A 25,223-nucleotide genomic window follows, 5' to 3' on the forward strand; every position below is an offset into this window, starting at 1 on the left:
GTTTTTTAATCTATTATTGTTCTGATACCAGACCCGGTCCTTTATATTCCCCCGCATTCCCCGCTGGGGGAATTTTGCGGGTCCCGTGATCTGTTGCTACTGGTCGTATTGGTGAGCCGATCTCCTGATTTTTATTTATTGTAAAATGATGTTGTTAACTTGATATATATTCTGCTGTGTTTGTTTCTACCCTACTATATTTATCTATTCTATAGATCCCCCTCCTGAAGAAGTGTTTTTTCACTGCAAAACCGGTAGAGGAACTCTGTCATGCCACCCTTCAACATAAATCTGATGGGGTGGGGAAACCTGATAGTTACTGTTTGGTTGTGGTGGTGGATGCTTTTATTTAAGTTTTTGATTGTTTATATGTTTTTGTATATTTTTCTTGATTATTATTAAAAAAAATTTTTTATATATATCTTTCATTATTTTTGATTGACCTTTGTTACCAAGTACCGAGATAGTCCATAAATGCTCCATGATCTTGTAGGTTTGGTTATACTAGCTACAACTTCAGCAACTGTCTATGTGGTCCTATAACCTCTTGTCTTTAAAAAAAAAAAAAAAATCTTCAGAATATGCCAGTGTCGTCTGACTATATATTTTATACTAGAATGTTGTCTTGAATAGTTGGTTATGAAAGGGTTTCTAAAGGTATTGTTATTCCTTGAGTCAAGTGGCTTCTCTTTGAAGAGCTCTACTCTATCAACACCCTTGACAAGATCCAACGTATTTCTAAGAGATTCATTTATCTACAAATCTCTGTATACGCCCTTGTACACACGGTCAGAGATTCCAACGGAATGTGTCCTATCGGACCATTTTGTCGGATAATCCGACTGTGTGTGGTATGCATCGGACTGTTTCTGTCGGAATATCCGTCGGACCCAATTTTCCAACTTGTTGGAAATATTTTCCGACAAACTTGTCCGATCGGACATACTCCGATCATGTGTAGAGAATTCCGATCGGACAAAGTGCCACGCATTCTCAGATCAAATTCCTACACCAAAGCTATTGGTTACTAGCGTGAACGTAGTCCCGTCGTTACGAAATAACATCATCACATTCTGAACGATCGGATTTTCCGACAACTTGGTCCGACCGTGTGTATGCAACAGTTTTGGACACAATCCGTCGGACAAAATCCGTCGGACAAAATCCAACAGATTTGGTTGGCAGAATGTCCGACCGTGTGTACAAGGGCTAAGAGTTTGTGCCTGGGCTATAAAGGTCTCATCCTCTGTGCAATTCCATTTCAAACGTAAATATTGACTTTTTGCCACAGATTTAAGCCAAGAGGCATGATGACAGCTATCATTGGGGATGAAAGAATTTCTCTCAGTGGACTTAAAAAAGGTTGATGTGACAAACCACTGACAGAAATTTAAAGATCCAAAATTGATTTTTTTTTCTTGACTAGCCTCATAGTTGAGATGAATCCCTCTGTTGTTATCATTCAATGAGGCTATAAAGTCTGAGAGGTCAGTCTCATTACCATCCTATAAGAGGAGGATGTCATCTATGTATCTTGCCCACTAGCCCACTTGGGGTTTTGGCTGGGCATAGATGACATCCTACTCCCATTTGGCCACGAATAGGTTCGCCAAACTGGGGGCATATTTAGCCTCCATGGTGGAACCCCTATCCTGGCAGAAAAAATGTCCATCAAACCAGAAAAAGTTGTGAGTAGCAGCGTACTCCAACAATTTCATAATAAAGGTGATCTGTTCGCAAGGTAGATTTGAATCTCTCTCCAGATGTATCAATACAGCATCAAGACCAAGATGGTGGGACATTACAGTGTACAAAGGTGTGACATCGGCTGTAAACAACCAAATCCCCTCACGGGGCTTAATTTCCAACAGTAAATTAATGTCATGTTGTGTATCTTTGACATAAGACGGCATTTTTTGCACCAAGGGCTTTAAAAAAAGTCTATATACTTGCCCACCCGGGAAGTGATGGAATCAATTCCGCTGACAACGGGAGTGTATTTAGGTATACCGGCGAGTAGAGCATTGCAGTAGTCAAGTCAGGAGAACACAAATTTATGGATCAGCTTTTTAGCTACAGTGTATGAAAGCATGGGACACAGCCTGGGGATATTTCTCAAGATGTTCTGACAACATTTTATACATGTGGATCAAATTTTAAATTAGCATCAAATATCACCCCTAGATTTTTTTACTTAGACTGAAGCTCAAGTACAGTGCCATTGATAGATAGGCTATCAGGACTGGCCTTACATATTTGATGGGGTGCCAATAAGCCAGACTTCAGTCTTGTCATCACAAATACAGTTAGATAGGAGAGAAGCAGCCACAGTAGAATCTGGTTTAGTGCGGATGTATATCTGAGTGTCATCAGCAAAGAAGTGATAACTGAGCGCATGCAATCTAAGCAATTGGCCAAGTGGAAACATGTCAATGCTAAAAAGCAAGGAGCTCAATATTGAGCCCTGAGGAACACTGTACTTAACTGGACTGACTTCAGAGTGGAATCCACCAAGAGAAACATAGTGACAGAGATCGGTAAGCTTTTGAGTACATGAAGGTATATGGTATATCTTTAATATAGCCTAGCTAATGCAGGGGAGGGGAAGAAATTCAGTATGGAGTCTAATTTTTATTTGTTCCAACTTTCTAAAGAAGGCATCTTTTGGAGTATTCAAGGCTCTTGGAAGAAGTTCACAGTTCTTGGCAGAAGTTTGCAGTTTAATACATTTCTTATGCTTTTCCTATGTCCACATAACATAGTTTATTTTCTTGAATGCCTGAATGGTTTTTTGAATATATGACCCCAAAAGAACAGTAGAAATGTTGACAAAACATTTGAGATGAAATCTGGTAAAATAAATGTAACAGAGAGCTAATAACTCATTTTCAGAACACGAGGGCAGTATTTGAACTATGCGTTTCATTTTCCAGTATATATTAATGCCATTCAAACTCTTGTTTATGCCAATGGGCTTAGTTGTAATGCAATACAAAAACATGGCTTCTTGTAGATTTTCTTGCTCTTTCTTTGGCAGGTGTCAAGCGGTTAAACAATAGAAACCTTCTCTATAGTCAGTCGCTCAGATAGTTTATAGTTTTCCAGTAGTTCAATTTGGTATATTTATTAGGTTTTTTTGTTAAGTTTTTTCTGTTAGTTATTTTTTCTAGATACAAATACATACTTTTCTTTCATGAAGAACAATATTTTATGCCTGAGGCAACAAGGGATAGGCTGATCCTGATGCCCGGTGACTGAATTACGAAAAAGGGAATTAGAAATACCTGAGAATGTGTGCTTGTGTCAGGTTCACATGATCACATGGATATCCTTGTTCCCCAGTGAACATTAACCTGCCTGCCAGAGCATACAAAACACCACTATAATGAAGTTCTCTTCTTTGGGGTAGAAGCAAAAATCTATGTTACATACTTCCTCTGAGCCAGTCATCAAATAAATATGGGCGCTGCCATTGTCATGTTTTTGAAGGTGCTTGCTGTCACCCTTATCTTTGCTTTATTACTTGCTAAGTCTTGACACCTGATGTGCAAATTTTTGTTCAGGGTCCACGCAGTAGGATTGACTGAAATTAAGAATTTTAATTTCCATAAAATCTGGAGGAAAATTTGGGCATTTTAACAAACCATCACTCAGTTGGTAAAATGCACTGGACTCAATAGAGCAGATGTAATGGAGGTGGTTTTTAAAGTGCTATTTATGGCGGTGAGTCAGTACGCCGCCCGTGCCCCTGGAAGACGTTATCTCTAATGAAACGGCGTAGGGAGGAGCTGCGTGCTGACGTCACCGCGATCTATGCTGAACCCGGAAGCGACGGGCAGCGTTGTATGAAGCCGGCCAGCAAATCTTTTTATTTAAAACAAACCTTTTTTATATTTGATGTAAGTGCAAGTCTTGTTATTTTATTAAAATTTTCAACTATATTACACTATGGCGATTCCTCTTGTTTATGCATGTGCTGGGCAATGAGCGGTGTGGCCGTAGGAACATACCAACCACTTGAACAGAGTGCTTAAAGGGATACATCCTCCATGCAGTCCATGTTCAGAGGGAGTGATTTAATAGTGGCGACATTTGATCTCTGAGATGGGATCAGTCGAGCTGGTAAGCGTCAGTATTGTTGGTGGTGGAAAGCCTTTCTCTGCAACTCTGATGACACTTCTTTTCATTGGTGCGGTGTGATAAAACACGGTGGAGATGATAAGCAGAATCACTATTGACTGGGAAATGGATTAATATTTTGAACATTTATATATAGATTCCTTTGTCTGTATTTTTGGATCTATATTATTTATTTTTTTTGATCTATTTATCTATCTGTTTCACACATTGATAAGCAGAATCACTGTTGACTGGGAAATGGACTAATATTTTGAACATTTATATATAGACTTCTTTGTCTGTATTTTAAAAATTTTTTTTTTTTTGATTTATTTATCTATCTGTTTCACACATTGGTTTGAATCATTATAGCGCAGCTTGTTTGGAAAAATTGGTATTTGTAATTGTGGGTATCTCACACTTAAGTTGCTGCTGCATTTATTGTATTTATTATATATACTCACTATTATTTGTCACATATTTTTTTCACTTCAAAAAAATAATTTTTCAGTATTTGTATCTAGGAATAGCGCTGTATTATATGGGTTTTATTTGGTTTTTAAAGTGTACCTATGGTCAAAATTGAAAATCAATTATTAATTTCCACATTGTATTTCAATTATGTGCATCCTACTCCCTTTACTGTGAACAGTATTGACTCTTGGAAACATAAGTTTTGAAGAATCCCCTACACATTTACTTGCTGGAATTATGTGACACATTCACTATGCCGTATGAATAGGCAATGCTGTGTCACACATTTCACAGAGAATGCTCTCTTAAGAAGAGAGGTGATGGGAGGAGGATCTTCAGGAGGGGAAGTTAGTAAAGGAATCTCTACTTGCAGTCAGCAAAGTACTATGGGATATGTAGGTTGAAATCAAAAGTAAACCAAAGGAATGAGCAGAGAAGAATCTGCAAAGCATGCAGAAAATCTGGGAAGTTGTAAAAAGCTATAGTCAAATACAAAGAATACTACATAAAATAAAGCCCCCCCCCCCCGGAAAGAAAAAAAACTCCATAAATGACCTCAATTAACTTTTTTTTTTTTTTTTTTTTTTTTTTTTTCTTTACCACTCAGTAAGGTTTGTTTTTTATGGATTCTAATCAGATTGACTGTCTGAATCTTATCCTGTGTTCTTAACATCATTGTGGCAAAAATTTCACTTTCTTTTCTCGATCTCCCTTTTTCTTCTTCTTTTCTTTTTTTTTCCTTTTTTTTTTTTATTTATAATTAAATTTTTCCTTTATTAGCATAATTCAGTTTAATATTTTACATTTTTTTTACATATATGACCTCAATTAACTTGATTTAGAAATTCTGCTTAGCCAACAATGTGCTAACAGTGAAATTTGTAATTTAGTCAAATCCACCCTGGTTATCCCTACTTAGCAGTGTTGAGGAGCACTGGAGCATGTACCTTCAAAATCAAGTCTGCAACATCTGATGGTCTCCTTTAAGCCACTTTGGTATAGCAAAATGAAAATATATATCTGTACTTAATATACTAATTGCTGTAATTTCAGCTGTAGTCACTCTTTGATCTAAACTCATAATTTAATTATAAGCATTCAAAGAAGTAAAAAAAAAATGAAAACAAGTATTTACCTACACAAACCAATTGACTACAGTTGTTTAGATGTCCATGCTTAACCTTTCTTGGAAATTCACAATGATGTATTGCAGACTGGTAAATTAGTAATGGGGTAAGCTCAAAAAAACATGCTGTTCCCACGTTATTTACTTTTCTCAGGGCTGATTGCTTGTCCTGTAGCAGAAGATGAATAGAGTTGAAACTGTAGGCTTTATTAAATAGGCTGGATAATGGAGAAGACAGGAAATCTTGCCACTGAAACCTGTGAAGAAAAACAAGCGTGACCCAATTAATAAATATAAAAATACATAGCACATTTCCAGAGATACATATCTGTTGAGCTTGTCAGCATTATATATTGGAAATTGTAAATCATAACATAGTGTGAGGCATTGGCTGACAAGAATTTGGACACTGTATATGTGTTACTTAAGTTTCTCACCTACATATGTTAATGGTCCAGGATTTGTATCTACTATATACAGTATATAAAACAAATGTTTTGTTTTCTGAGACGTTAATATGTTCTGGTCTGGGCCTCTGAGCTTTTTTGGGTGGCATAAAACCTCCAGTCCCAGGTTCAGATTTTACCAGACCTCACTAACTAGTCATCTGTGCACAGGCTTGGCTGAATTCACACCTGAACAGAGAGATTTCCAGGCATATTTTTGAGTGTTTTTGTGAGTATTTACAAACATTTTAGAAGCACATTTCAAGTGCTTAACATGTGTATTCAAGCTTTAAACATAGGGGGAGGAGACTGGTCCTTACAGGCTAAAAACATGCAAAAAAAAAAAAAGTTAATATGTGAATCTTCAGGCACGTTAATTCATGTCTATAGGGTCCAAAGCACCTAATTATGCCCAAAAGGAACTCATGTAGCTTTTGTAGTGTCAGGCTTCGAGCTACGTGTGCCTGAGCAATGTGGACAGCCGACATTGGAATACATATGATTTTGCTGGTTGAGCATTTTGGAATTTCAACTGTTGAGCTACAGTATGCAAGTGTGAAAGGGGCCTGTGAGCTGACTGAGTCTCAGTCACTCTCTCTGCTCTGTGATAACCTGCTGCTTGGTGGAAGGCTGACTGCTGATAGCATGCTAAAAATGTACATGTGATTTTATTTTATTTTTTTAACCCATTAGGCCTGTTATTCAGGAAGTGACATAAGTTTAGCTACTAACTTGGACAAGTTTATTTTTTTATTTTTTTTTTATGCTATGGACTTTCTGTACAAAGCCCTTCTGCATTGAACTCAGTATGTTTACTGCCTTGCTAAAAAAAAGTGCAGTACAAACTTGCTTAGACTGTTTTTAGTTGCCCCTGTCTCTGCCACTACCAGTTGAGCTTGTGACTCTTCCAACTTAGTTCTTGGGTGCGGGCAGTGCTTTGAAGCCCAACACCATGAAACTAATAAAAAATTACCCTTGCAGTGTAGATTTCAGAACAGGTAATATTTACCTTCCTGCCAATTCTGGCCAGCTCCAGCACTCTTTTCCACATAAAGCATCTGTGACCAGAGCCTAGGTGTCATCACAAACTGGAGGAGCTTGTAAAACAGCTTATATTGGCAAACACTAACCAGTAATAGTACGATGGTACCCAACAGCTGAGAAATTGGTTAGTGGTGACTGTGGTGACTGTGGTGAAAGTTGACTGAAGCTCACCAGGTCTTCCTAATAGGATAACAATAGATGAACCAATCTCTACAGCAGCAGATACAGGCCCCCATCTGAAAGGCAGTTGGTGAGCAGGGGCCAATGTTTATACCTCAGAAGCTGGTACACAGTGGTTTGGGTAAATTGTCCCTGGAGGACAATGTTAAATCCTTCCTCCTTGCAGAGAGATTCAGAACAGGAGAGGTTACCAAGAAGCAGTGAGTGGATTTGCTAGCACCCTTTTTAATGGTTTAATGTTGACTTAGAATCTCAAGATACCAAGGATTATCCTAAACTTTAAGGAACATAATAGCCAGGGTCAGGGTTATTGTGTCTTTAAGCGCAGCATTTGTTTTCAAGACAATATGACCTTGAGATGCCCCTGAGGTTCCAGTTATATAATTTGATCTACCTTACAAACAAGTAGTTGCAACCAGAGGTGCTCAAGCCTGTCAAGGACTTTCCAAAATCCAAAATCTGTCCTCCAAGCCAGTAACCCCTGGAAGAGGAAAATATCAAACTCTGGCGAGACTATTCCTTTTGTCCAAGGAACAAACATGCTCCTAAGGAGGGGGTGAGACACCCATAGATGCCAAATATGAACAGCCTCCTACTGCAAAAAGAGTCTCTTCTGTAAAAAAGATACATCCTATTTGCCTTTAGTAAATTAACCTCACTATATCATATCAAAAGAGAATGGGAGAAAGCTGTGGTTCATTAGGTAGTGGGTGTTCATTTAGGGGTAGAAAAAAACAAAACCGAGTGGCTTGAGCAGAGTTTTTCTAGTCTGGTATTTACAACACTTTTGAGGAGCATTGTAAATCTTTGTCGAATTTCAAATGAAAATATCCTGAACCTAATTTTTTGAAGACTGCTACTACCCTTGCCTATAATTGAAGCCCCTATATAGAGGGTTGCTGTGGATCTGGTTGGCCCGCTGCCAATATCTGCCAGGGGGCACAAGCATATATTGGTAGTCCTGAACTATGCCACCCAGTATCCAGAAGCAATCCCTCGCAGAAAGATGGAACTTGGGTTAATTAAGTAGTTCAGTTGAGACCTAGGTATGCGAAAAGGAGTGCTAGATAAGGATGGGGAAAATGGTTTTCACTATTTGAACTTTTTTGCAGACTTTATAAAAATTGTTAATAATTACTGTTATTTTATCTTTAGTCTCTTAAAATGACACTCAGTGAAGTTGGATAAGAAGTGGTTTAACTTTAAACTGCGGATGGGGTTCTTTACTGCTAAGGATGTGGAACTCCCCTCCACAGTTGGTGGTGTAGAGCGTGGGTATCAACTATTTCAAAAACACTTTATACAAATATTGTGTTAAAGTTTCCCCCTCCCTGGCTGAGAGTCAACAGGACTTCTGCATAGCCAAATAATATTATAGATATATCACCCTTTATGGGTATATCCCTTGGGGTTGCCTGATAGGGTATTTCTTGGGGGAGGCGTTTTTAAGCTGCAAAAGAAGCTCAAAAATGCTGCTGAAAAAACGTCCATGTGTATGAGGCCTTACTTTATACAGGTTGCTAAAAGGGGCAGTCCACTTGCATTCATATACTAATATTTCAGTAGATACTAGATAGTTAAATCACTGGACCTCTTTTGGTCCATTGGACTTTGTGAGATATCAGAACTTGAGTTCCTTGGTCTGCATGCCTGCATATAAGAAGCCAGGAGCTGACTTCAGACCTCACATATAATTTAATATTATTTTTTATGGATTGTCCTTTCAACTTGGACCAGACTATGAATCTTTTCCAGGCCAAAAAAACGAGTCAACCAAAAATGCTAGCTTTCCATTTTAAGAATGTGTTAAAAAAATGAAAGTTGGAATATAGTTGCTACCAGAAGCACTCTTTTCTTTGCCCTGTTTTTTTTTTTTTTTCTTTTTTAAATGAGTCTTACTAAGATTTATCTCTAACAGAGAGCTATATGATGTGTTCAGACTTTTCTAAATAGCTAGGATGTTTTTACAGCTCAATCTCCCTGAAGCTATGCACAATTGTAATGGATGATATCTTCCTAATTCCTGGTTATTATAGCTGGCATCTGTTATTTCCCTGAACATTTGATGCTAGAAAATCATTTTTACCTGTCTTTACCTGTCATTTTAGTACACATGCTTTGTAATCGTGTAAACATGCAGAAACATGGTATCATCCTTTGTCACAATAGAATTAACCACACACCTTGTCATATGAGAAATGACAGTGCAAAATCATGTTCACAATGGCTAAAAACAGTTGTTTGCCTTCAGCAATTGCAGATTTATGATATAGGTGCTTCAGCAATACTTTAATATGTGTTGCTACTTTACTCTTAGGGCCTTGTTTACTAAAGTGTAAATTGCACTTGTTTTTATAAGGCGTCTTTCCTGGATAGTGGAATACCCAGCTTTACAGCCCCCTGAGAGCTGTATCTAAAGCAGAGGGGGAAATCCATAACTATTTACTTATACACAGATAGTTACATCTTCCAAGACACTGCCTCAAGCTGTAAAGTGTCTTAAGCTATGCCTGGCAGAACTTATTGGAGTACCAGAGCAGGAATATATGAAAATCACCCCCATCATCCTACAAGTATGGACAGACTTTCAACCATGGTACTAATGATCATCACCCAAGGCCTCTTAACTCCCTTTTCACTCCATTGTGACTTTTCACACAGAACATCAGACTTGGCATATTTTTCTACTTTTGTATGACTTCTGTTTTTCTTACTTCAGGCCCACTTTTCATCTTCACTTCCCATAGGACAGATTCTTTGTTAACAGTGCTGTATACAAGTTACATATTTATTTCCCTTCATGAAGAGGACCTTTTCTTAATAACTTCTCAATGCAGAACACATCTTGAACCATTGTACAGGAAATCTCTTGAGGAATTGTGGTCCTAGCCAGACAGGGGAATGCCATAAAGAAATCACATTTCAGGATGTCTCCAATACACAATGAACAAATTAATTAAATGACCTTCTACACCCAGAAAGCAGCATGCGTTATAATAATTGAGAAAAGTTAGAAAAGAGAGAATTTAGCACATAACAATTGACTGTATATATAACCACTTATTAACCAGTTTCGGCAGGGACCACATTTCTGCAGGCGCCTAATTGCATAAAATGAAATGTTTAAATATTTAAAGCAACCCTGTCAGACTGAAAAAAAATTCCATAGGAAGGCAAATACAACAGAACAGCTTTTACTATATATTAACCTTTTTGGCAATTCCAGTGTCCTAGCTTCCATCCAATCCAGCTCTGTAGCCTCCATCAGTCTCTTCCAGGCATTTCTTAGTGTGACAGGGTCACTTTAATGAAAGTGAATGAAAATGTGAAAATCACCACATTTATTTAAGGTGACATAGAATATCTGTATTATTTTTTTTTGTTATAGATGAACCATTACACCTTTATTTTTATTTGACCATTAGTGTACAGATGCCCCAAGATTGATTAGGACAGAAAAAGAACACTTGAATATTGCAAACAAAGTATTTGGTGCTAAACATTAGTTGTTATTGTCTATAATGAGGTTGTGTTAAAGTATGCAAATCAGCTGATTAGTATTCACCACTTTTATACTCCACTGTAATTAACATTTTCAGAAGCAGAAGTCACACTCGTTATGGTGTACTTTCATATTATACAAGGACATAAAGCTACTGTTTCCTATTAGATTGCTATAAAACTAAACTATTGAAATGTTTCTTTGCTGATTCTGATCACATAGATGTCCTATTCTACTTTTTCCAGTATTATTCTATACACTGTATTGCCATTTTAATCTTTTTTAAATGGAAATAAAATGTATCTATAGTAAGATTAGCTGAACCAGTGATATTGTATTGATCTATCAGACAACGGTTTAAGCGTTAAAAGGAAGAGACATGCAAAGTCTGTTTTGTAGGGGGAAAAAAAAGAAAAAACTTTTTTTCCTTTCTCACTCCTACCAGTTTCTGTGTAACACTGTATATACAGTAAAGGGTACAGTCCTGGTTAATTTCTGGCATCTTCAAGATGCAAGAAACTGGAGCTGGGTGCCAGGGACAGGTCTGTGTTGTGTGTATATGTTAAATAATCAGTGGCCGCTCAATGGAATCTAACATTATACAGTAACAGTACAATGTTTAAAACAATCTCTAACTTTAATCATTAAAAATTACCTTTTGCAATCCAGTTGGGCTACATTCACACAGATGGGCAGAAGCACATATAGTGCTGTGTTCAGAGGTGGCTAAATGCTGCCTCTCGTTGCGGCAACACTCTGTGCTATGACTGCATACAAAGTGGACAATTAGCTGCAGCCGGCTTTTGTGCAGCCAGAAAGTCACAGAAATGCTGACCCTGAATGCATTATGTCTGCATCCAGGGTCAGTTGGAGGTTCTGTTCATATGTAACCACTCAAATGAGCAGTTACATGCAAACATCGGCAGCACCGGCCATCTACTTGTAGAGAGTACAAATCTAACATCTACTGTTCCCATACAGTGTTTACAGGCAGCATTTAGAAATGAATGAAGATGACACGCTGCTCCAGGTGAAACAAGGAAGCCCGATGGCTCGCCTCCATATATCCATATATAGCAATGAATGAAGAAATGGCTGAAAACCACAGCTAGTTCCGAAAATCTATTATTGGAATTCCCAATGTGACACAACAGGACCATGACAGGCTGCACCGTTGACGCATTTCACACACTGAAAATGTGCTTAATCATAACACAGGTATGCCAAACTGATCCATCTTAAATAGGGTTGGGGTAGATCTATTTAAGATGGATCAGTTGGTCATACCTGTGTTATGATTAAGCACATCTTCAGTGCGTGAAACACGTCAACGTGCAGCCTGTCAGTGTCCTGTTGTGTCACATTGGGAATTCCAATAAAGGATTTTTGGAACTAGCCCTGGTGTTCAGCCATTTCTTCACAGCATTTAGAAATGCTGCCCAGAATCTACTGATACTCATTGGCGGCAGCCCCTGTGTGACTGCATGAGGCAGTGTTCACACCTATGCGAATTGGATCACACATCTCCGCAGCGGCTCCAGTGCAAATTGCACAGGAGGCCTGTGTATCTTTTGGTCCATTTCAGGACAGGATTCAGCCCAAAATTCGGACCTGGAACAGTCAATGGAGACGCACCAGACTCCTGCTGTAAGCCGCTGTGGTCTCCAGTGTGAACCCAGCCTGAATGTTGCCTTACTGACCTCAGATTATGTCATCGGTATGCTGCAAGCATTTTGCTCTCCCTCAATGATGAACCTGCTAAGTTGTAACTTTGTAGCTGGTCAAAAGAAGAGAGGCTGCAAACCACTACTGTGTCAGACTTGTATAATCTCAGGAAAGAACTGGCACCAGGATATATTTGATTGCAACATTTCTGAGCTAGTATCTCAGTCCAGGAATTATATGATGACCATTGATATGTTCTGAAGAAAGCTATGCTGCTCTTTTGCAGAAAAAGCAGATTATGGACTTGGTGTGGAGTACTGTGATCCCTGTGAGAAGCAATAAATACTTGGAAGTGTTAAACTTAAAGATTGATTAACATTCATACATGCATGCATAATGAAAACATATAACTGATGCTAGGCGTACTTTAATAAATTCATATGGTTAAAATTATTGCAAATATGTTCATTTTGTTTTTAATTCAAGTAATAAACATGTTATAAACATGTTATACTTACATGCTCTGTGCAATGGTATTGCACAGAACAGTCCCTTTCCTCCTCTTCTGGGATCCCCTGCTGGTGCTCACAGCTTCTCCACTCTTCCAAGTACCCCATAGCAAGCTGCTTACTATGGGGACACTTGAGCAGACTTGATCCTGAGCCAGACTATGTGTGTCTATAGACCAGATCAGCATATTTAAAACCATATTACAGATTGAGCTTTGTCAAAAAATATTGATTTTAATTGCTTATTATAGCCAACATTGTTAGAAAATCTTGCTGCTTTTGTTGTTTGTCACAGATTGTAAATGAAAACAATTGTTGAACAATGATAAAGTCTTCTGAGTAGAATTTCTCTGGTCATGAGGCTTAAAAAACTCCAGGATGTTGTGTTGATTAGTGTCCTTGAAATAAATGTGTACAAAAGCCTTTTCAGTACTTGCTTTGTTCACAAACTGCATCCACATCTTGCAAATGTCATCTGAAGTGACTTTAATGGCACAGCAATATTTTTCACTTGGCAATAATGTTTTGAAGATTTATCTCATTGTGTCATATTTTGTTCTTCCATTAAAACCTCAGGGGGTTGCATGTGTGGGAAGAAGAGAGCAAAAGAAGGCAACATGTTTGCCGCATGCTGTATGTAAAAAGTGATAGCTAAATTACCCAGTGAGGACATCTAAGCTTTGCATAGAAAGCCACCCTTATTCCAAATTCTCTCAGTCTCCTCCATCTAGGTTTGGACAGATGACTGCTGAGAGAAGCAATAGTTGGCTACACAGATGATTCTATGGCTTTTAGAATGTAGAATTTGGCAGATCTCCCAAATAATTACATTCTTAAAAAAAATCTATTGACACATCTGTGTGTTTTTCTTCACACGATCCCCTTCAACAAAAAGTTCAACAGATTTAAATTAGATGATTTGGTAAAATGTTGAAGTTGGGATGTAAATGGTGTTTTTAGAAAATAATGAATTTGTACCATATTTCCTCAAAAACATGGATGAGTACTTAAATAACCCTTTTATTTTGAAAGCCAGTTTTAAATTCTGTGAGCCAAATCTAAAAATATATTTTCAGTGAAAAGTGAGCATTAAAGCATGAAAGCGCCTAGTTAGGATGGTTACATGTGAAAGAGTCAGTCAGTGCCACTCCCCAGACCACAACCCCTGACATGTTTCACCGTACCCATGGGGGCTCTATCATTGAGGTCAATTTTACATTTTTCAGTGCTCACTTACTTAAAGTACTGTATGTTTTTTAAATTATTAGGTATATACTGATTGTTATATTCTATGATTATATTGTTTATGCATAGATATAAATATAGCATTAAAACATCTGAAAACCCTTACAATAAACTTTTTTATTACCATATTATTATTGAAAAATTTTCAAAGAAAGATAAAAAATAGAAGTTACAAGCATTCACATGTAACATTTTCAAGCCTCTGTCAATAGTAAGATACATACAGGAATGTCAAACCTGGCATACACAATGTGCATAACAACAAAAGGGACAAAAATTGAATGAACAGTGTGTATCACTAGGTCCACAACACACTAGTGATATCGATCATGTCACCGTCACATCCGGACACCCCAATGGGAGCAAACTGTGTCCGGATGGGAGCATGGGCAATCATCAATAAAATTTTATTTTATTTTTATTTTGGTTTCATAGAATAACAAAAGAATAGCACAGTCATTGTGTAAATTGTAAACAGACAGTGATACAGGTAAGGGATCTTTCCCATCAAATTAATTGGAGCAAAGGCAAGTAGCTTAAAGTGGAAAAGAACCATAAGGCACAATCATGTAACAGTAGACAGTTTGGCAATTACCCAATCTCTGCCTCGTGGACACAATGAGGCAGAGAGTCTTAAAATCTTAGAACTGCAGAGCATACTCATGTCCTGGAGGCAGGTGTGTGAATTAGCGCAACAAAGCAAGAATAATGGGTATACCTAGATGCATGTAAACGGTGTGTCTAAGCGATCAGTCCTATGACCTAAGGTCAGGGAGCAAAGGTGGGTATGTAGGGATTAGTGGAGAAGAAAGCTGTATCTGGAAAATGGAGATTGTGAACCATGGCTGTTTGTCAGTAGCTCAGCTTGGTGTAATTAATGTGTATGAATGTTGTGTCATAAATTTGCCTAGTAGAATGGTAGAAGGAAAATAAATATGGTGGGGGGGGGTGCGTTGGGAGGAGGAAAGCAGTCTTATGACAGCCTTCCTCACAGGAAGATTAACAGCAATTTAACCCAGAAGACTGGCAGCATCTAATGGTAAAACAAAATTACTAAACGGGAAAGGTCTAGATTGAAGATGAGTATTGCATAAAAAGCATTTCACTTTTAATGCTCTGTATGTGGACAGGTGCAGGTTGGCCTCCCTTACACAGGTGGCATTATTCAACCTTCTTGCAGGGAGAGTGGAGGGCAGGAAGAATACCCATTCCTCTCAGGCCTCCATACATGTCATTGGGTTGACAACTGTCCATTTGGATGCTGCCAACCGGGTGACCTCTGTTGCCATCTATACAGAGGGTAGAGCTTACAAAAAGTCCTGGCTCACCGCAGTTGGCGTACATTCTACATGTGGATAGGTTAGGGACAGGAACCCGTCTGTCAGAGAGAGTATGCCTAGCATAGGGAAAGGTTCCAGTGGAAGAGGGACAGCATAAGCAAATGTTCCAGTGGAAGAGGGACAGCATAGGGACTATTGTCAGAGCCACTCCTCAGACGACACCCCCTGACATTTAGTGCAGTGGACACATTTAGTTTAGTTCAGTAAGGACAAGTAGTGGAAAAGTTCCACAAGGAGGGCATTCCCCTCCATGGGGAACTTCTCCACTATTTGTCCTTACTGCATCTGCTTCCAGCTGCTCCCTGCACCAGGTGCTGCCAGTCTATGTGCATTGCTCTCTCTCTCTGCAATTCCCGCATATTGCTGAGAATGTGGCCATTTTCTTATTACTGCTGGAAAGACCCTGTTATGGTTTATGGAACATTTTGACACTATAACTTCACATTTTCATCCACTATGTGTGTGTCATGCCTTCCCTCTGAGTGCCTCCCACCTGGGCTTTCCTTGCCCCACAACCTACATGCAGTCTCAATGCCTTGCTGAAACTGTGGGGTTCAAGAGTGGGGAAATTTCCAACATGGCTAAAAAGGTTTCATATTTTCTTTCTAAAATGTAATTTCCTTTTAATCATTATTTAAATAATGACAAGAATTATCGTGGTTATGAATAGAACTATTCATTAGATTTAATTAAATTTAATGAATTCTGATGTCCTACATCTGAACTTCAGTATTATTTTTCACAAATCACACATTTTCCAAATTACTTAGGGTGCTTTTGTCTTTTATCTGCTGCTGCTGTTACCTGAGCACCCTGGCATGACCTCATTCCAATTTTTCAATATTTAGCCTTACCATTAGTCAGGCATTGATTTCAGTGGTACTTAAGCTTTGCAAATTCAGGATTTTGGAGTTTTTAAAAAGTTCAGCTGAACAACCACTGGACAAACTTTTCAGAAGGTCACTTACCTCTACTTATGAATAAATCATAAGTGTTACCGGAGTGTTTTTGAATACAATTATTTAAATATATACATTTATTTCATGCAGATAATTGTTATTATTATCAAGTTACTTTAGTAATACATATGTACAGTATTTCCCACTTGGTTTTATGTCTTATCATGGCTCATTGTGCTAAATTCATGTAATAGTATCTACATGTTAATATTGTGATAATCTGTCAAAATTACAACAAAAACCTCATCGGTTGCAGATTGCGTCTTTTGCCCCATCTTCTCTAATAATTGCTTTGTAAATTTTTTTAAATAAAACCCATGTTTTAGTATCAACATGCATCCCATTATCTTCTTCTATAGACGCTTTCTGGTGTCAACAAATAGTCTTTTCCCATATGCATTAACTGCTTCTTCAATAAAATTGGCCAGTAGAACCAAACAGACTCACTTGTGATCCAATAATGGCCAGACCTGTGTGTCTTGCCTTGTTGTTCACAGAGTAAACGTTAGTTCCAACCGAGACTTTCAGAAAAGGCCCACTGTCAGGCTGCAATAACATTTATGCAATCTGTTTGCTGTAGGAGCTGTTGATATAAACCTACAGCCAAACTCTCTGCTTGACGCTACATAATAATGGCTGACAAGTTTATAGTGTGTTAACCAGAACAGTCTGTCTACAATTCTGCCAAAGCTATCAACAAATCTCGGATTTGAAACATATAAAACACACTTCTTCCCTCTGTCCTGTGATCCACCTCCTGCTTTATGGAAATGATTTATTGGTTGACACAGCATTCCAATAAAAGCCTATGATTTGTAGCATTGCCTTTAGGATCTTGTATTGCCAGTATAAACACAATATTGTTGCATCACTGTTGACAGTTTCTCTTTAAAAAATGATGGAGTGCAAAATAGTCTGTCTTCCTTTTATATAGGCAGCATAATTGCTGCAGCCACACACACATGTGCCCTTCTTCTTTACACCAAGATTACTGTATTCACCTGTCAGTAGTCACACAAAGGGCGAGGAGATTGATAAAATGGTAGACATGCGATAGTAAAGCTAATGCATTTGTTTACTACTCTCCAGTTTGTGTACATACTAGGCTATCCAGGAGTGGAAATATCATCAGAGCAGCACATTATGATTTCCTCTCAAATTCTCATCAAAGGCCTCACCCCACTTTGTGTCATCCAGGCAGAACCCATTATAATCCATACTAATAGATCTGGCAAGGGGAGGCTGTACATTTTATTTTTACATTGATATACAGTGCCTTGAAAAAGTATTCATGCCCCCTTGACATTTTCCACATTTTGTCATACAACCAAAAACACAAATGTATTTTATTGGGATTTAATGTGATAGACCAACACAAAGTGGCACATAATTGTGAAGTGGAAGGAAAATTATATAATGGTTTTCAAAATTTTGAAAATAAATATCTGAAAAGTGTGGCGTGCATTTGTATTCAGCCCCCTTTACTCTGATACCCCTAAATAAAATCTAGTGGAACCAATTGCCTTCAGAAGGCACCTAATTAGTAAATAGAGTCCACCTGTGTGTAATTTACTCTCAATATAAATACAGCTGTTCTGTGAAGCCCTCAGAAGTTTGTTAAAAAACCTTGGTGAGCAAACAGCATCATGAAGGCCAATGAACACACCAGATGGGTCAGGGATAAACTTGTGGAGAAGTTTAAAGCAGGGTTAGGTTATAATAAAATATCCCAAGGGTTGAGCATCTCACGGAGCGCTGTTCAATAAATCATCTGAAAATGGAAAGAGTATGGCAAAACTGCAAACCTACCAAGACAAGATCGTCCACCTGAACTTACACGCCGGGCAAGGAGAGCATTAATCAGAGAAGCATTCAAGAGGCCCACGGCAACTCTGGAGAAGTTGCAGAGATCCACAGTTCAGGTGGGAGAATCTGTTCACGGGACAACTACTAGTTGTGCACTCCACAAATCTGGCCTTTATGGAAGAGTGGCAAGAGGAAAGCCATTGTTGAAGAAAGCCATAAGAAGTCCCATTTGCAATTTGCAAGAAGCCATGTGGGGGACACAGCAAACATGTGGAAACAGGTGCTCCGCTCATATGAGACCAACATTTAACTTTTAGGTCTAAAAGCAAAACATGAGTTTTGCGGAAAACTGACACTGCACATCGCCCTGAGCACACCATCCCCACCATGAAACATAGTGGCAGCATCATGTTGTGGGGATGCTTTTCTTCAGCAGGGCAAAGGAAGCTGATCAGAATTGATGGGAAGATGGATGGAGCCATATGCAGGACAATCTTAAAAGAAAACCCGTTAGAGTCTGCAAATGACTCAAGACTGGGGTGGAGGTTCACTTTCCAGCAGGACAACTACCCTAAACATACAGCTAGAGCTACAATGGAATGGTTAAGATCAAAGTATATTCATGTGTTAGAGTGGCCCAGTCAAAGTCCAGAGCTAAATCCAAATGAGAATCTGTGGCAAGACTAGAAAATTGCTGTTCACAGATGCTCTCCATCCAATCTGACAGAGCTTGAGCTATTTTGCAAAGAAGAATGGGCAAAAACTTCATTCTCTAGATGTTCAAAGCTGGTAGAGACATACACAAAAAGACTTGCAGTTGCAATTGCAGAAAAAGGGGTTCTACAAAGTAGTGACTCGGGGTGGGCTGAATACAAATACACACCACACTTTTCAGATTATTTTTTTTCTAAACATTTATCATTTTCCTTCCACTTCACAATTATGTGCCACTTTGCATTGGTCTATCACATAAAATCCCAATAAAATGCATTTACGTTTTTGGTTGTAACATGACAAAATGTGGAAAATTTTAGTTTCATTCGTTTTTATTAAATTTTTGCATAAAAGGTACAAACAACAACCTCCAATGTTACAAAATTGTGACGTACATGAAAAGGGTGAGATATACATTTAACCAGTACATAAGTTCTTTCAGTACAACTCTCATGTGATTGGTGTAATAACTGAATCTTGAAAGGAACCTTATTATTAGTTTACTCTATTATCATGTGGGTGAATGAGTCTCCCCTCCGACACCCAAACTGGGCACTTGCTATGTCTAGAGAGGGGAGACCCCGTCCCCACCAATGGTCTGGTAGGGGTTTCTGATTGGAACTAGTCAAAAATGTGGAAAATTTGTTAAAGTACAGTGCATATCACACTGGTTGCCTATACTGAGCCTCAGGTTTTGACTCAATATGGCATCACCCTCATTCAACATATATTCATTGTGTGCACCATCTGGCCCTTAATGAAAATACAGTTTAAACATAAAGTGCTATATAAGCTGCTTTGAATGCACTTTTTCAGTTGTCTTAAATTCCTCTCCCTTCTCTGAGCATTCCATTATAGGGATACTTAAAGCGGTAGTAAACCAGCACATTTTTTTTTTAAAACCTGCAAAGCAAAAGGCATAATGAGCTAGTATGCACCGCATACTAGCTCATTATGAAATACTTACCTTAGAATGAGGCCCCGACATCTGGCCCGATCCACGCCGATGGAGCTGACATGCTCCCTCGGCGTTTCTTCCGGGTATCACGACTCCGGCGCTGTGAGTGGCCGGAGCCGCGATATCGTCACTCCCACGCATGCGCACGGGAGATTTCATTCCGTCCGCCGGCCACTGCCGGATTTTCAGGCGGAGAATCCCCTTGTGCGCATGCGCCTCTGCAGTCAGCGGCGCATACCGAGGGGGATATCTCCTAAACCGTACAGGTTTAGGAGATTTTTTTTTACCTACAGGTAAGCCTTATTATAGGCTTTCCTGTAGGTAAAAGTTTAGAAATCGAGTATACAACCACTTTAAGATTCATGATATCAGAGGATGATTTTATCTATATATGCTGCACTTATTCTGGTCAAGGCTACTCAACAGGATAAACAAAACAAAAAACAACAAAAAAAAAAAACAACACTGAGTGGTAGCCATAAATTCTAGATTGTCATGATACAGAGTATGACAACAACCTAAACATTTTTTTCTCATTCATCATGTCTGCTTTCTCTTTGGCTAGGTTGCTTAGGATGAATTGTACCCAGTGGACAATGCTGCCACTATTCCCACCTATCAACTGATTTCTGATAAAGAGGCGGGATATGCAGCACATGTTGCATGTGCATCGACATGCTTTTTTAACCACTTGCCGCCCGCCCTATTACAAATTGACGGCGGCAAAGTGGTTTCATTATCCTAACCTCACGTCATATGACGTGATTAGGATAATGAGCCGCTGCGCGCCCCCGGGGGCGCGCATCGCGGCGATCGTTGTTGCGGGGTGTCAGTCTGACACCCGGCAACTACGATCTCGGTAAAGAGTCTCCGACGGAGACTCTTTACCATGTGATCAGCCGTGTCCAATCACGGCTGATCACAGTGTAAATGGGAAGAGCCGGTGATCGGCTTTCCCTCACTCGCGTCTGTCAGACGCGAGTAGAGGAGAGCCGATCGGCTGCTCCTCTGACAGGGGGGGGTCTGTGCTGATCGATTATCAGCACAGCCCCCCCGAGGATGCCCACACTGGACCACCAGGGACACCACTAGACCACCAGGGAAAAGGTAATAAAAATCCATAATCCTCCCTAGACCACCAGGGTGCCAGTCAGCACAATGGGTGCCAATCAGTGCCCATAATGGATGCCAATCAGTGGCCACAATGGGCATCACTGATTGGCATGCATTATTGTTTGGCACTGATTGGCATCCATTACTATAACACCGATGCCGCCTATGAGTGCCCACCTGTGCCGCCTATGAGTGCCCACCTGTGCCGCCTGAGTGCCCACCTGTGCCGCCTATGAGTGCCCACCTGTGCCGCCTATGAGTGCCCACCTGTGCCGCCTATCCATGCCCACCTGTGCCGCCTATCTATGCCCACCTGTGCCGCCTATCTATGCCCACCTGTGCCGCCTATCCATGCCCACCTGTGCCGCCTATCCATGCCCATCCGTGCCGCCCATCCGTGCCAGCTATCAGTGCCAATTTGTGCCACCTATCAGTGTCCGTCCGTGTCGCCCATCCGTGTCGCCCATCCGTGTCGCTCATCCGTGTCGCTCATCAGTGCCGCCTATCAGTGCCACTTCATTGGTGCCACATTGGTGCCCATCAGTGCCACCTTATCAGTGCCCATCAGTGTAGCCCCATCAGTGCCCATCAGTGAAGGAGAAAACGTACTTATTTACAAAGTTTTGAAACTGAAACAAAAAAAAACATTTTTTTTTTCAAAATTTTCGGTATTTTTTTATTTGTAGCGCAAAAAATAAAAACCGTAGAGGTGATCAAATACCACCAAAAGAAAGCTCTATTTGTGGGAAAAAAATGATAAAAATTTCATTTGGGTACAGTGTAGCATGACCGCGCAATTGTCATTCAAAGTGCGACAGCGCTGAAGGCTCAAAATTGGTCTGGGCAGGAAGGTGTTTAAGTGCCCTGTATTGAAGTGGTTAACATTGTGTTGATGTTTAGCTTTCTTTTTTCATACAGCAGGAGACTAAAAACCCTTTCCCCCTAAATGTACATTGCAAGACATTTTAGTGCATTGCTGTATGCTTAACTTCAACATGTTCCATTTTTAACAAACTCGCCTCAATGCTCTGTATTTTGGCTTGTTCTTGTGTTGGGCCTGCATTGACCAAATCAGGCCAATGTATATGGTTTAAATGGACCCTTAATCTAGTATATACTAAAATTCTAGAATGATATCCTTAAATGATAATCTTTTACATAAACCAACCCATACAGAAAAGGGAGCCCAGTTAGTTAATCTTTAATGCAAATGCCATACCTTTTCTGTCACCCATGAAGCCTGAACAAAATGCTTGCAAAGTTTAATTTCCTATATCCTGTCCTGTTTTCTTGGACATGGGCTACAAACCATGCCTGTGGAGCCTTCTTTGAGGACAACTAAAGTGATGATCTCTTTAGTTGCCTTCAAAGAAGAAGGGTTGGTGACCATTTTGTTATAACACAGAGATGTAAAGGGGCTATAGCAGTGTGAGAATTGTGGTGGGATTGTGACTGGAGAGTCTCTGATGGTATAGGAGACAATGCACTGCACATGTGCAGCTTTTGAATTAGAAAGCACATACACCCCTGCAATTTGAGGGCAAGCCAGGACATGGGAATGTAAACATTGAAAGTATTGCCAGGTTTCCTGGATGAGAGAAAAGGCTTAGAAGTATGACATTTGCAGTTAAGAATATTTTTTTTTTACTAATGGCACAGTGTAGTTTAACCTACTGGGGCCCTTGTCTGCAAAGGGGCTGTAAAAGGTAAACTTCTATTCTATTTCTATTCTAATTCTATTTTTTGGGGCTATATCCTAAAGTTTGTACTTTTGGTTTATAATAGCCAAAGAAGAACTGATACTGTCAGGCATTTTTTTCCCAAGAGCTCTATTTTTTAGTGAGAAAGTTCATAGACATAAAATTATTTACATGTAAAACACTGATTGTAGTAACTTGGATTACTAAGAGCTGTCCAAAAATTATGGGATATCTGGCTTTCTTCCTCAACTAATCCTCTGAGTAAAACTTTTGATTTAGCTTTTTTGTCATGTTCCATGTGATGGAAAAGGTGACCAATGTAATCAGTTTTTGTAATCCACCTGTATCAAACTTCTGGATTAAAAAGGCAGAGACAAATGTTGCATTGTTGGGGCACGGGAAAATAAATAATGGAACCATAAGCCAAAATTTAAAAATTAAATAAATAGGCAGCAAAATTAAACAATAAATACATTTTAAAATAACTGAAAATAATGTGTTTCATCGTATAAGCATTAAATTGTTTTAAAAATTATATACTGTACATTAATATAAGTTGATAGATATCGCAAAATTAAATATAACAATTTTCTTTTCTAGAAATCTCTATCTACATTTGCCAAGAGAAAGCGATCAAGAGGATACTAAGTGCCCTCGTGTCTGCCAAGTGCCCACCAGCCCATCTGTGGAATGGCCCTTTGCACAGGAAGACATCAACGGCTTGGAATCATTGCCTTTCAGATTGATGATGCAAGACTGTACATCTGTAAAGACATTACTGCTCAAAATGAAGAGAATCCTGCAAGAGGTAATGACTTCATTATCTAAGAGATTTATAGCACTCGCTGTCAGTGGGCTGGCTTATGGAATTATAGAAAAATAAATGGAAAAAACAGTGAAGGTGAAGAGAATTTAATATCCTGTGTGTGGTGTTGGGAATTTAATATCACCGATGAGAACAAACACCGTGAGCTGCTAAAGCAGAGCATGCAGCTCTGAAGCGTACGTGAAAAAAGTTCTAGCTAACTTTCTCTTTAGAGCTATAATTTTTAGATTGATTACACCGATAACTGAGTATTTGCATAAAACCGTAAGTTCTATGGGTATTATTGGGAAATTATATTCCATTGCTACCAAAGCACATTACTTATTCAGTAGCCTTGTCGTCTTTCTGAGTGAACGAATGGATGTTCTATAAAACCACTGTACTTTATATAGCATTAGATGTAGTAGCCCTAAACCATGCAAAACATACACACAGAAAAAACTAAATAGACAAAATAGAATATAAAAGAGAGCTGGTTTTATGAGGGTTCATCTGGATAACAGGAACAGCAAATAAACAAATAAATGAATAATCCAGACAGAAGGATGTATTTCCATTTAATTGCAATGTAATGCCAGATATAGAGTACAAGTTTCTGAAGTTGGATCCAAGTTAGATTTAATTTGAATAAATGAATCCTGTACTGTAAAAATTAATGACACTGGCGATTCATAATGACAACTAGGAAACATTGTGTAGATCTTAGTTGTCACTTTGTGAAAGCTAAAATGTGATAAATTATGTAACATAATTATAGCTGTAGAGATCTTGCCATAGATAACGTTTGCTAACAGGAATAGCCTTAGGTTATATGGCTCTTTGTGCAAAATATAGTATGGCAACCCAGTGAAAAGTGAATATTGCTTACTTTAATTTTAAAGAGAAATTCCAGATAACAGGTGAACACAGCTAAGGCTGATTTACTAAATTAGTTGAACATCTTCACTTAATAAAGTGTAGTTGTGTTGACGTTGAATACCCAGTCATGTGCAAATGAAATGAATAAACAGGAATCTACTTTTCATGTGAATGGATAATTGAAGTGAATGTTCAAATTATTAAGTGAAAACTCTCTGTGCCTTTAGCCAACCAGTAAGCAAATGCTGTCATCAAATCTGTAGCTTTGCTAAAACTATAAAGTTCACTCAGTTTACCCTAATCTAGCTTTCTTCTACACACATAGTAAGGTTAGAAAAAGGAAAAGCTTTACCTAGACCCTGTATAACTCCTCTTAATCATGCATTACCAATCACATTCAAACATCTATGCCGTGTCTGAATCTGATTGGTGGCTGTGAGACATTTCTTAGAACTGACATTTTGTTTGCATAAGGCGTTTTGTATGTGATCGACAACAGGAAACGTGCAGTATGTGTTTCAGCATCTCAAGCAAGCATGTTCTAAGATCATCAGATTACTTGGTTAAGGGAGTGGAGTGGATTGGTGCCACACAGGAATGCCCAAATGATAAACTAATGTACCAAGCAGGTTGGTTATA

General features: G+C 38.9%; 1 protein-coding gene across 2 annotated transcripts in view; it reads left to right on the forward strand.

The window, feature by feature from the left end:
* Positions 1-25,223, forward strand: part of CCSER1 (coiled-coil serine rich protein 1) — a 1,276,606-nt gene that overhangs the window by 792,366 nt on the left and 459,017 nt on the right. For both annotated transcript variants that reach the window (XM_077476557.1, XM_077476558.1), the window contains one exon: positions 23,501-23,708. In XM_077476557.1, coding sequence (XP_077332683.1) covers positions 23,501-23,708 — 208 coding nt within the window. The remainder of the gene's footprint in view (positions 1-23,500; positions 23,709-25,223) is intronic.

This window comes from Lithobates pipiens, unplaced genomic scaffold (genome assembly GCF_037356315.1).
Source record: "Lithobates pipiens isolate NorthernLeopardFrog02 unplaced genomic scaffold, aLitPip1_a1.2 Scaffold_13, whole genome shotgun sequence".
In the NCBI taxonomy this organism is placed as follows: domain Eukaryota; kingdom Metazoa; phylum Chordata; class Amphibia; order Anura; family Ranidae; genus Lithobates; species Lithobates pipiens.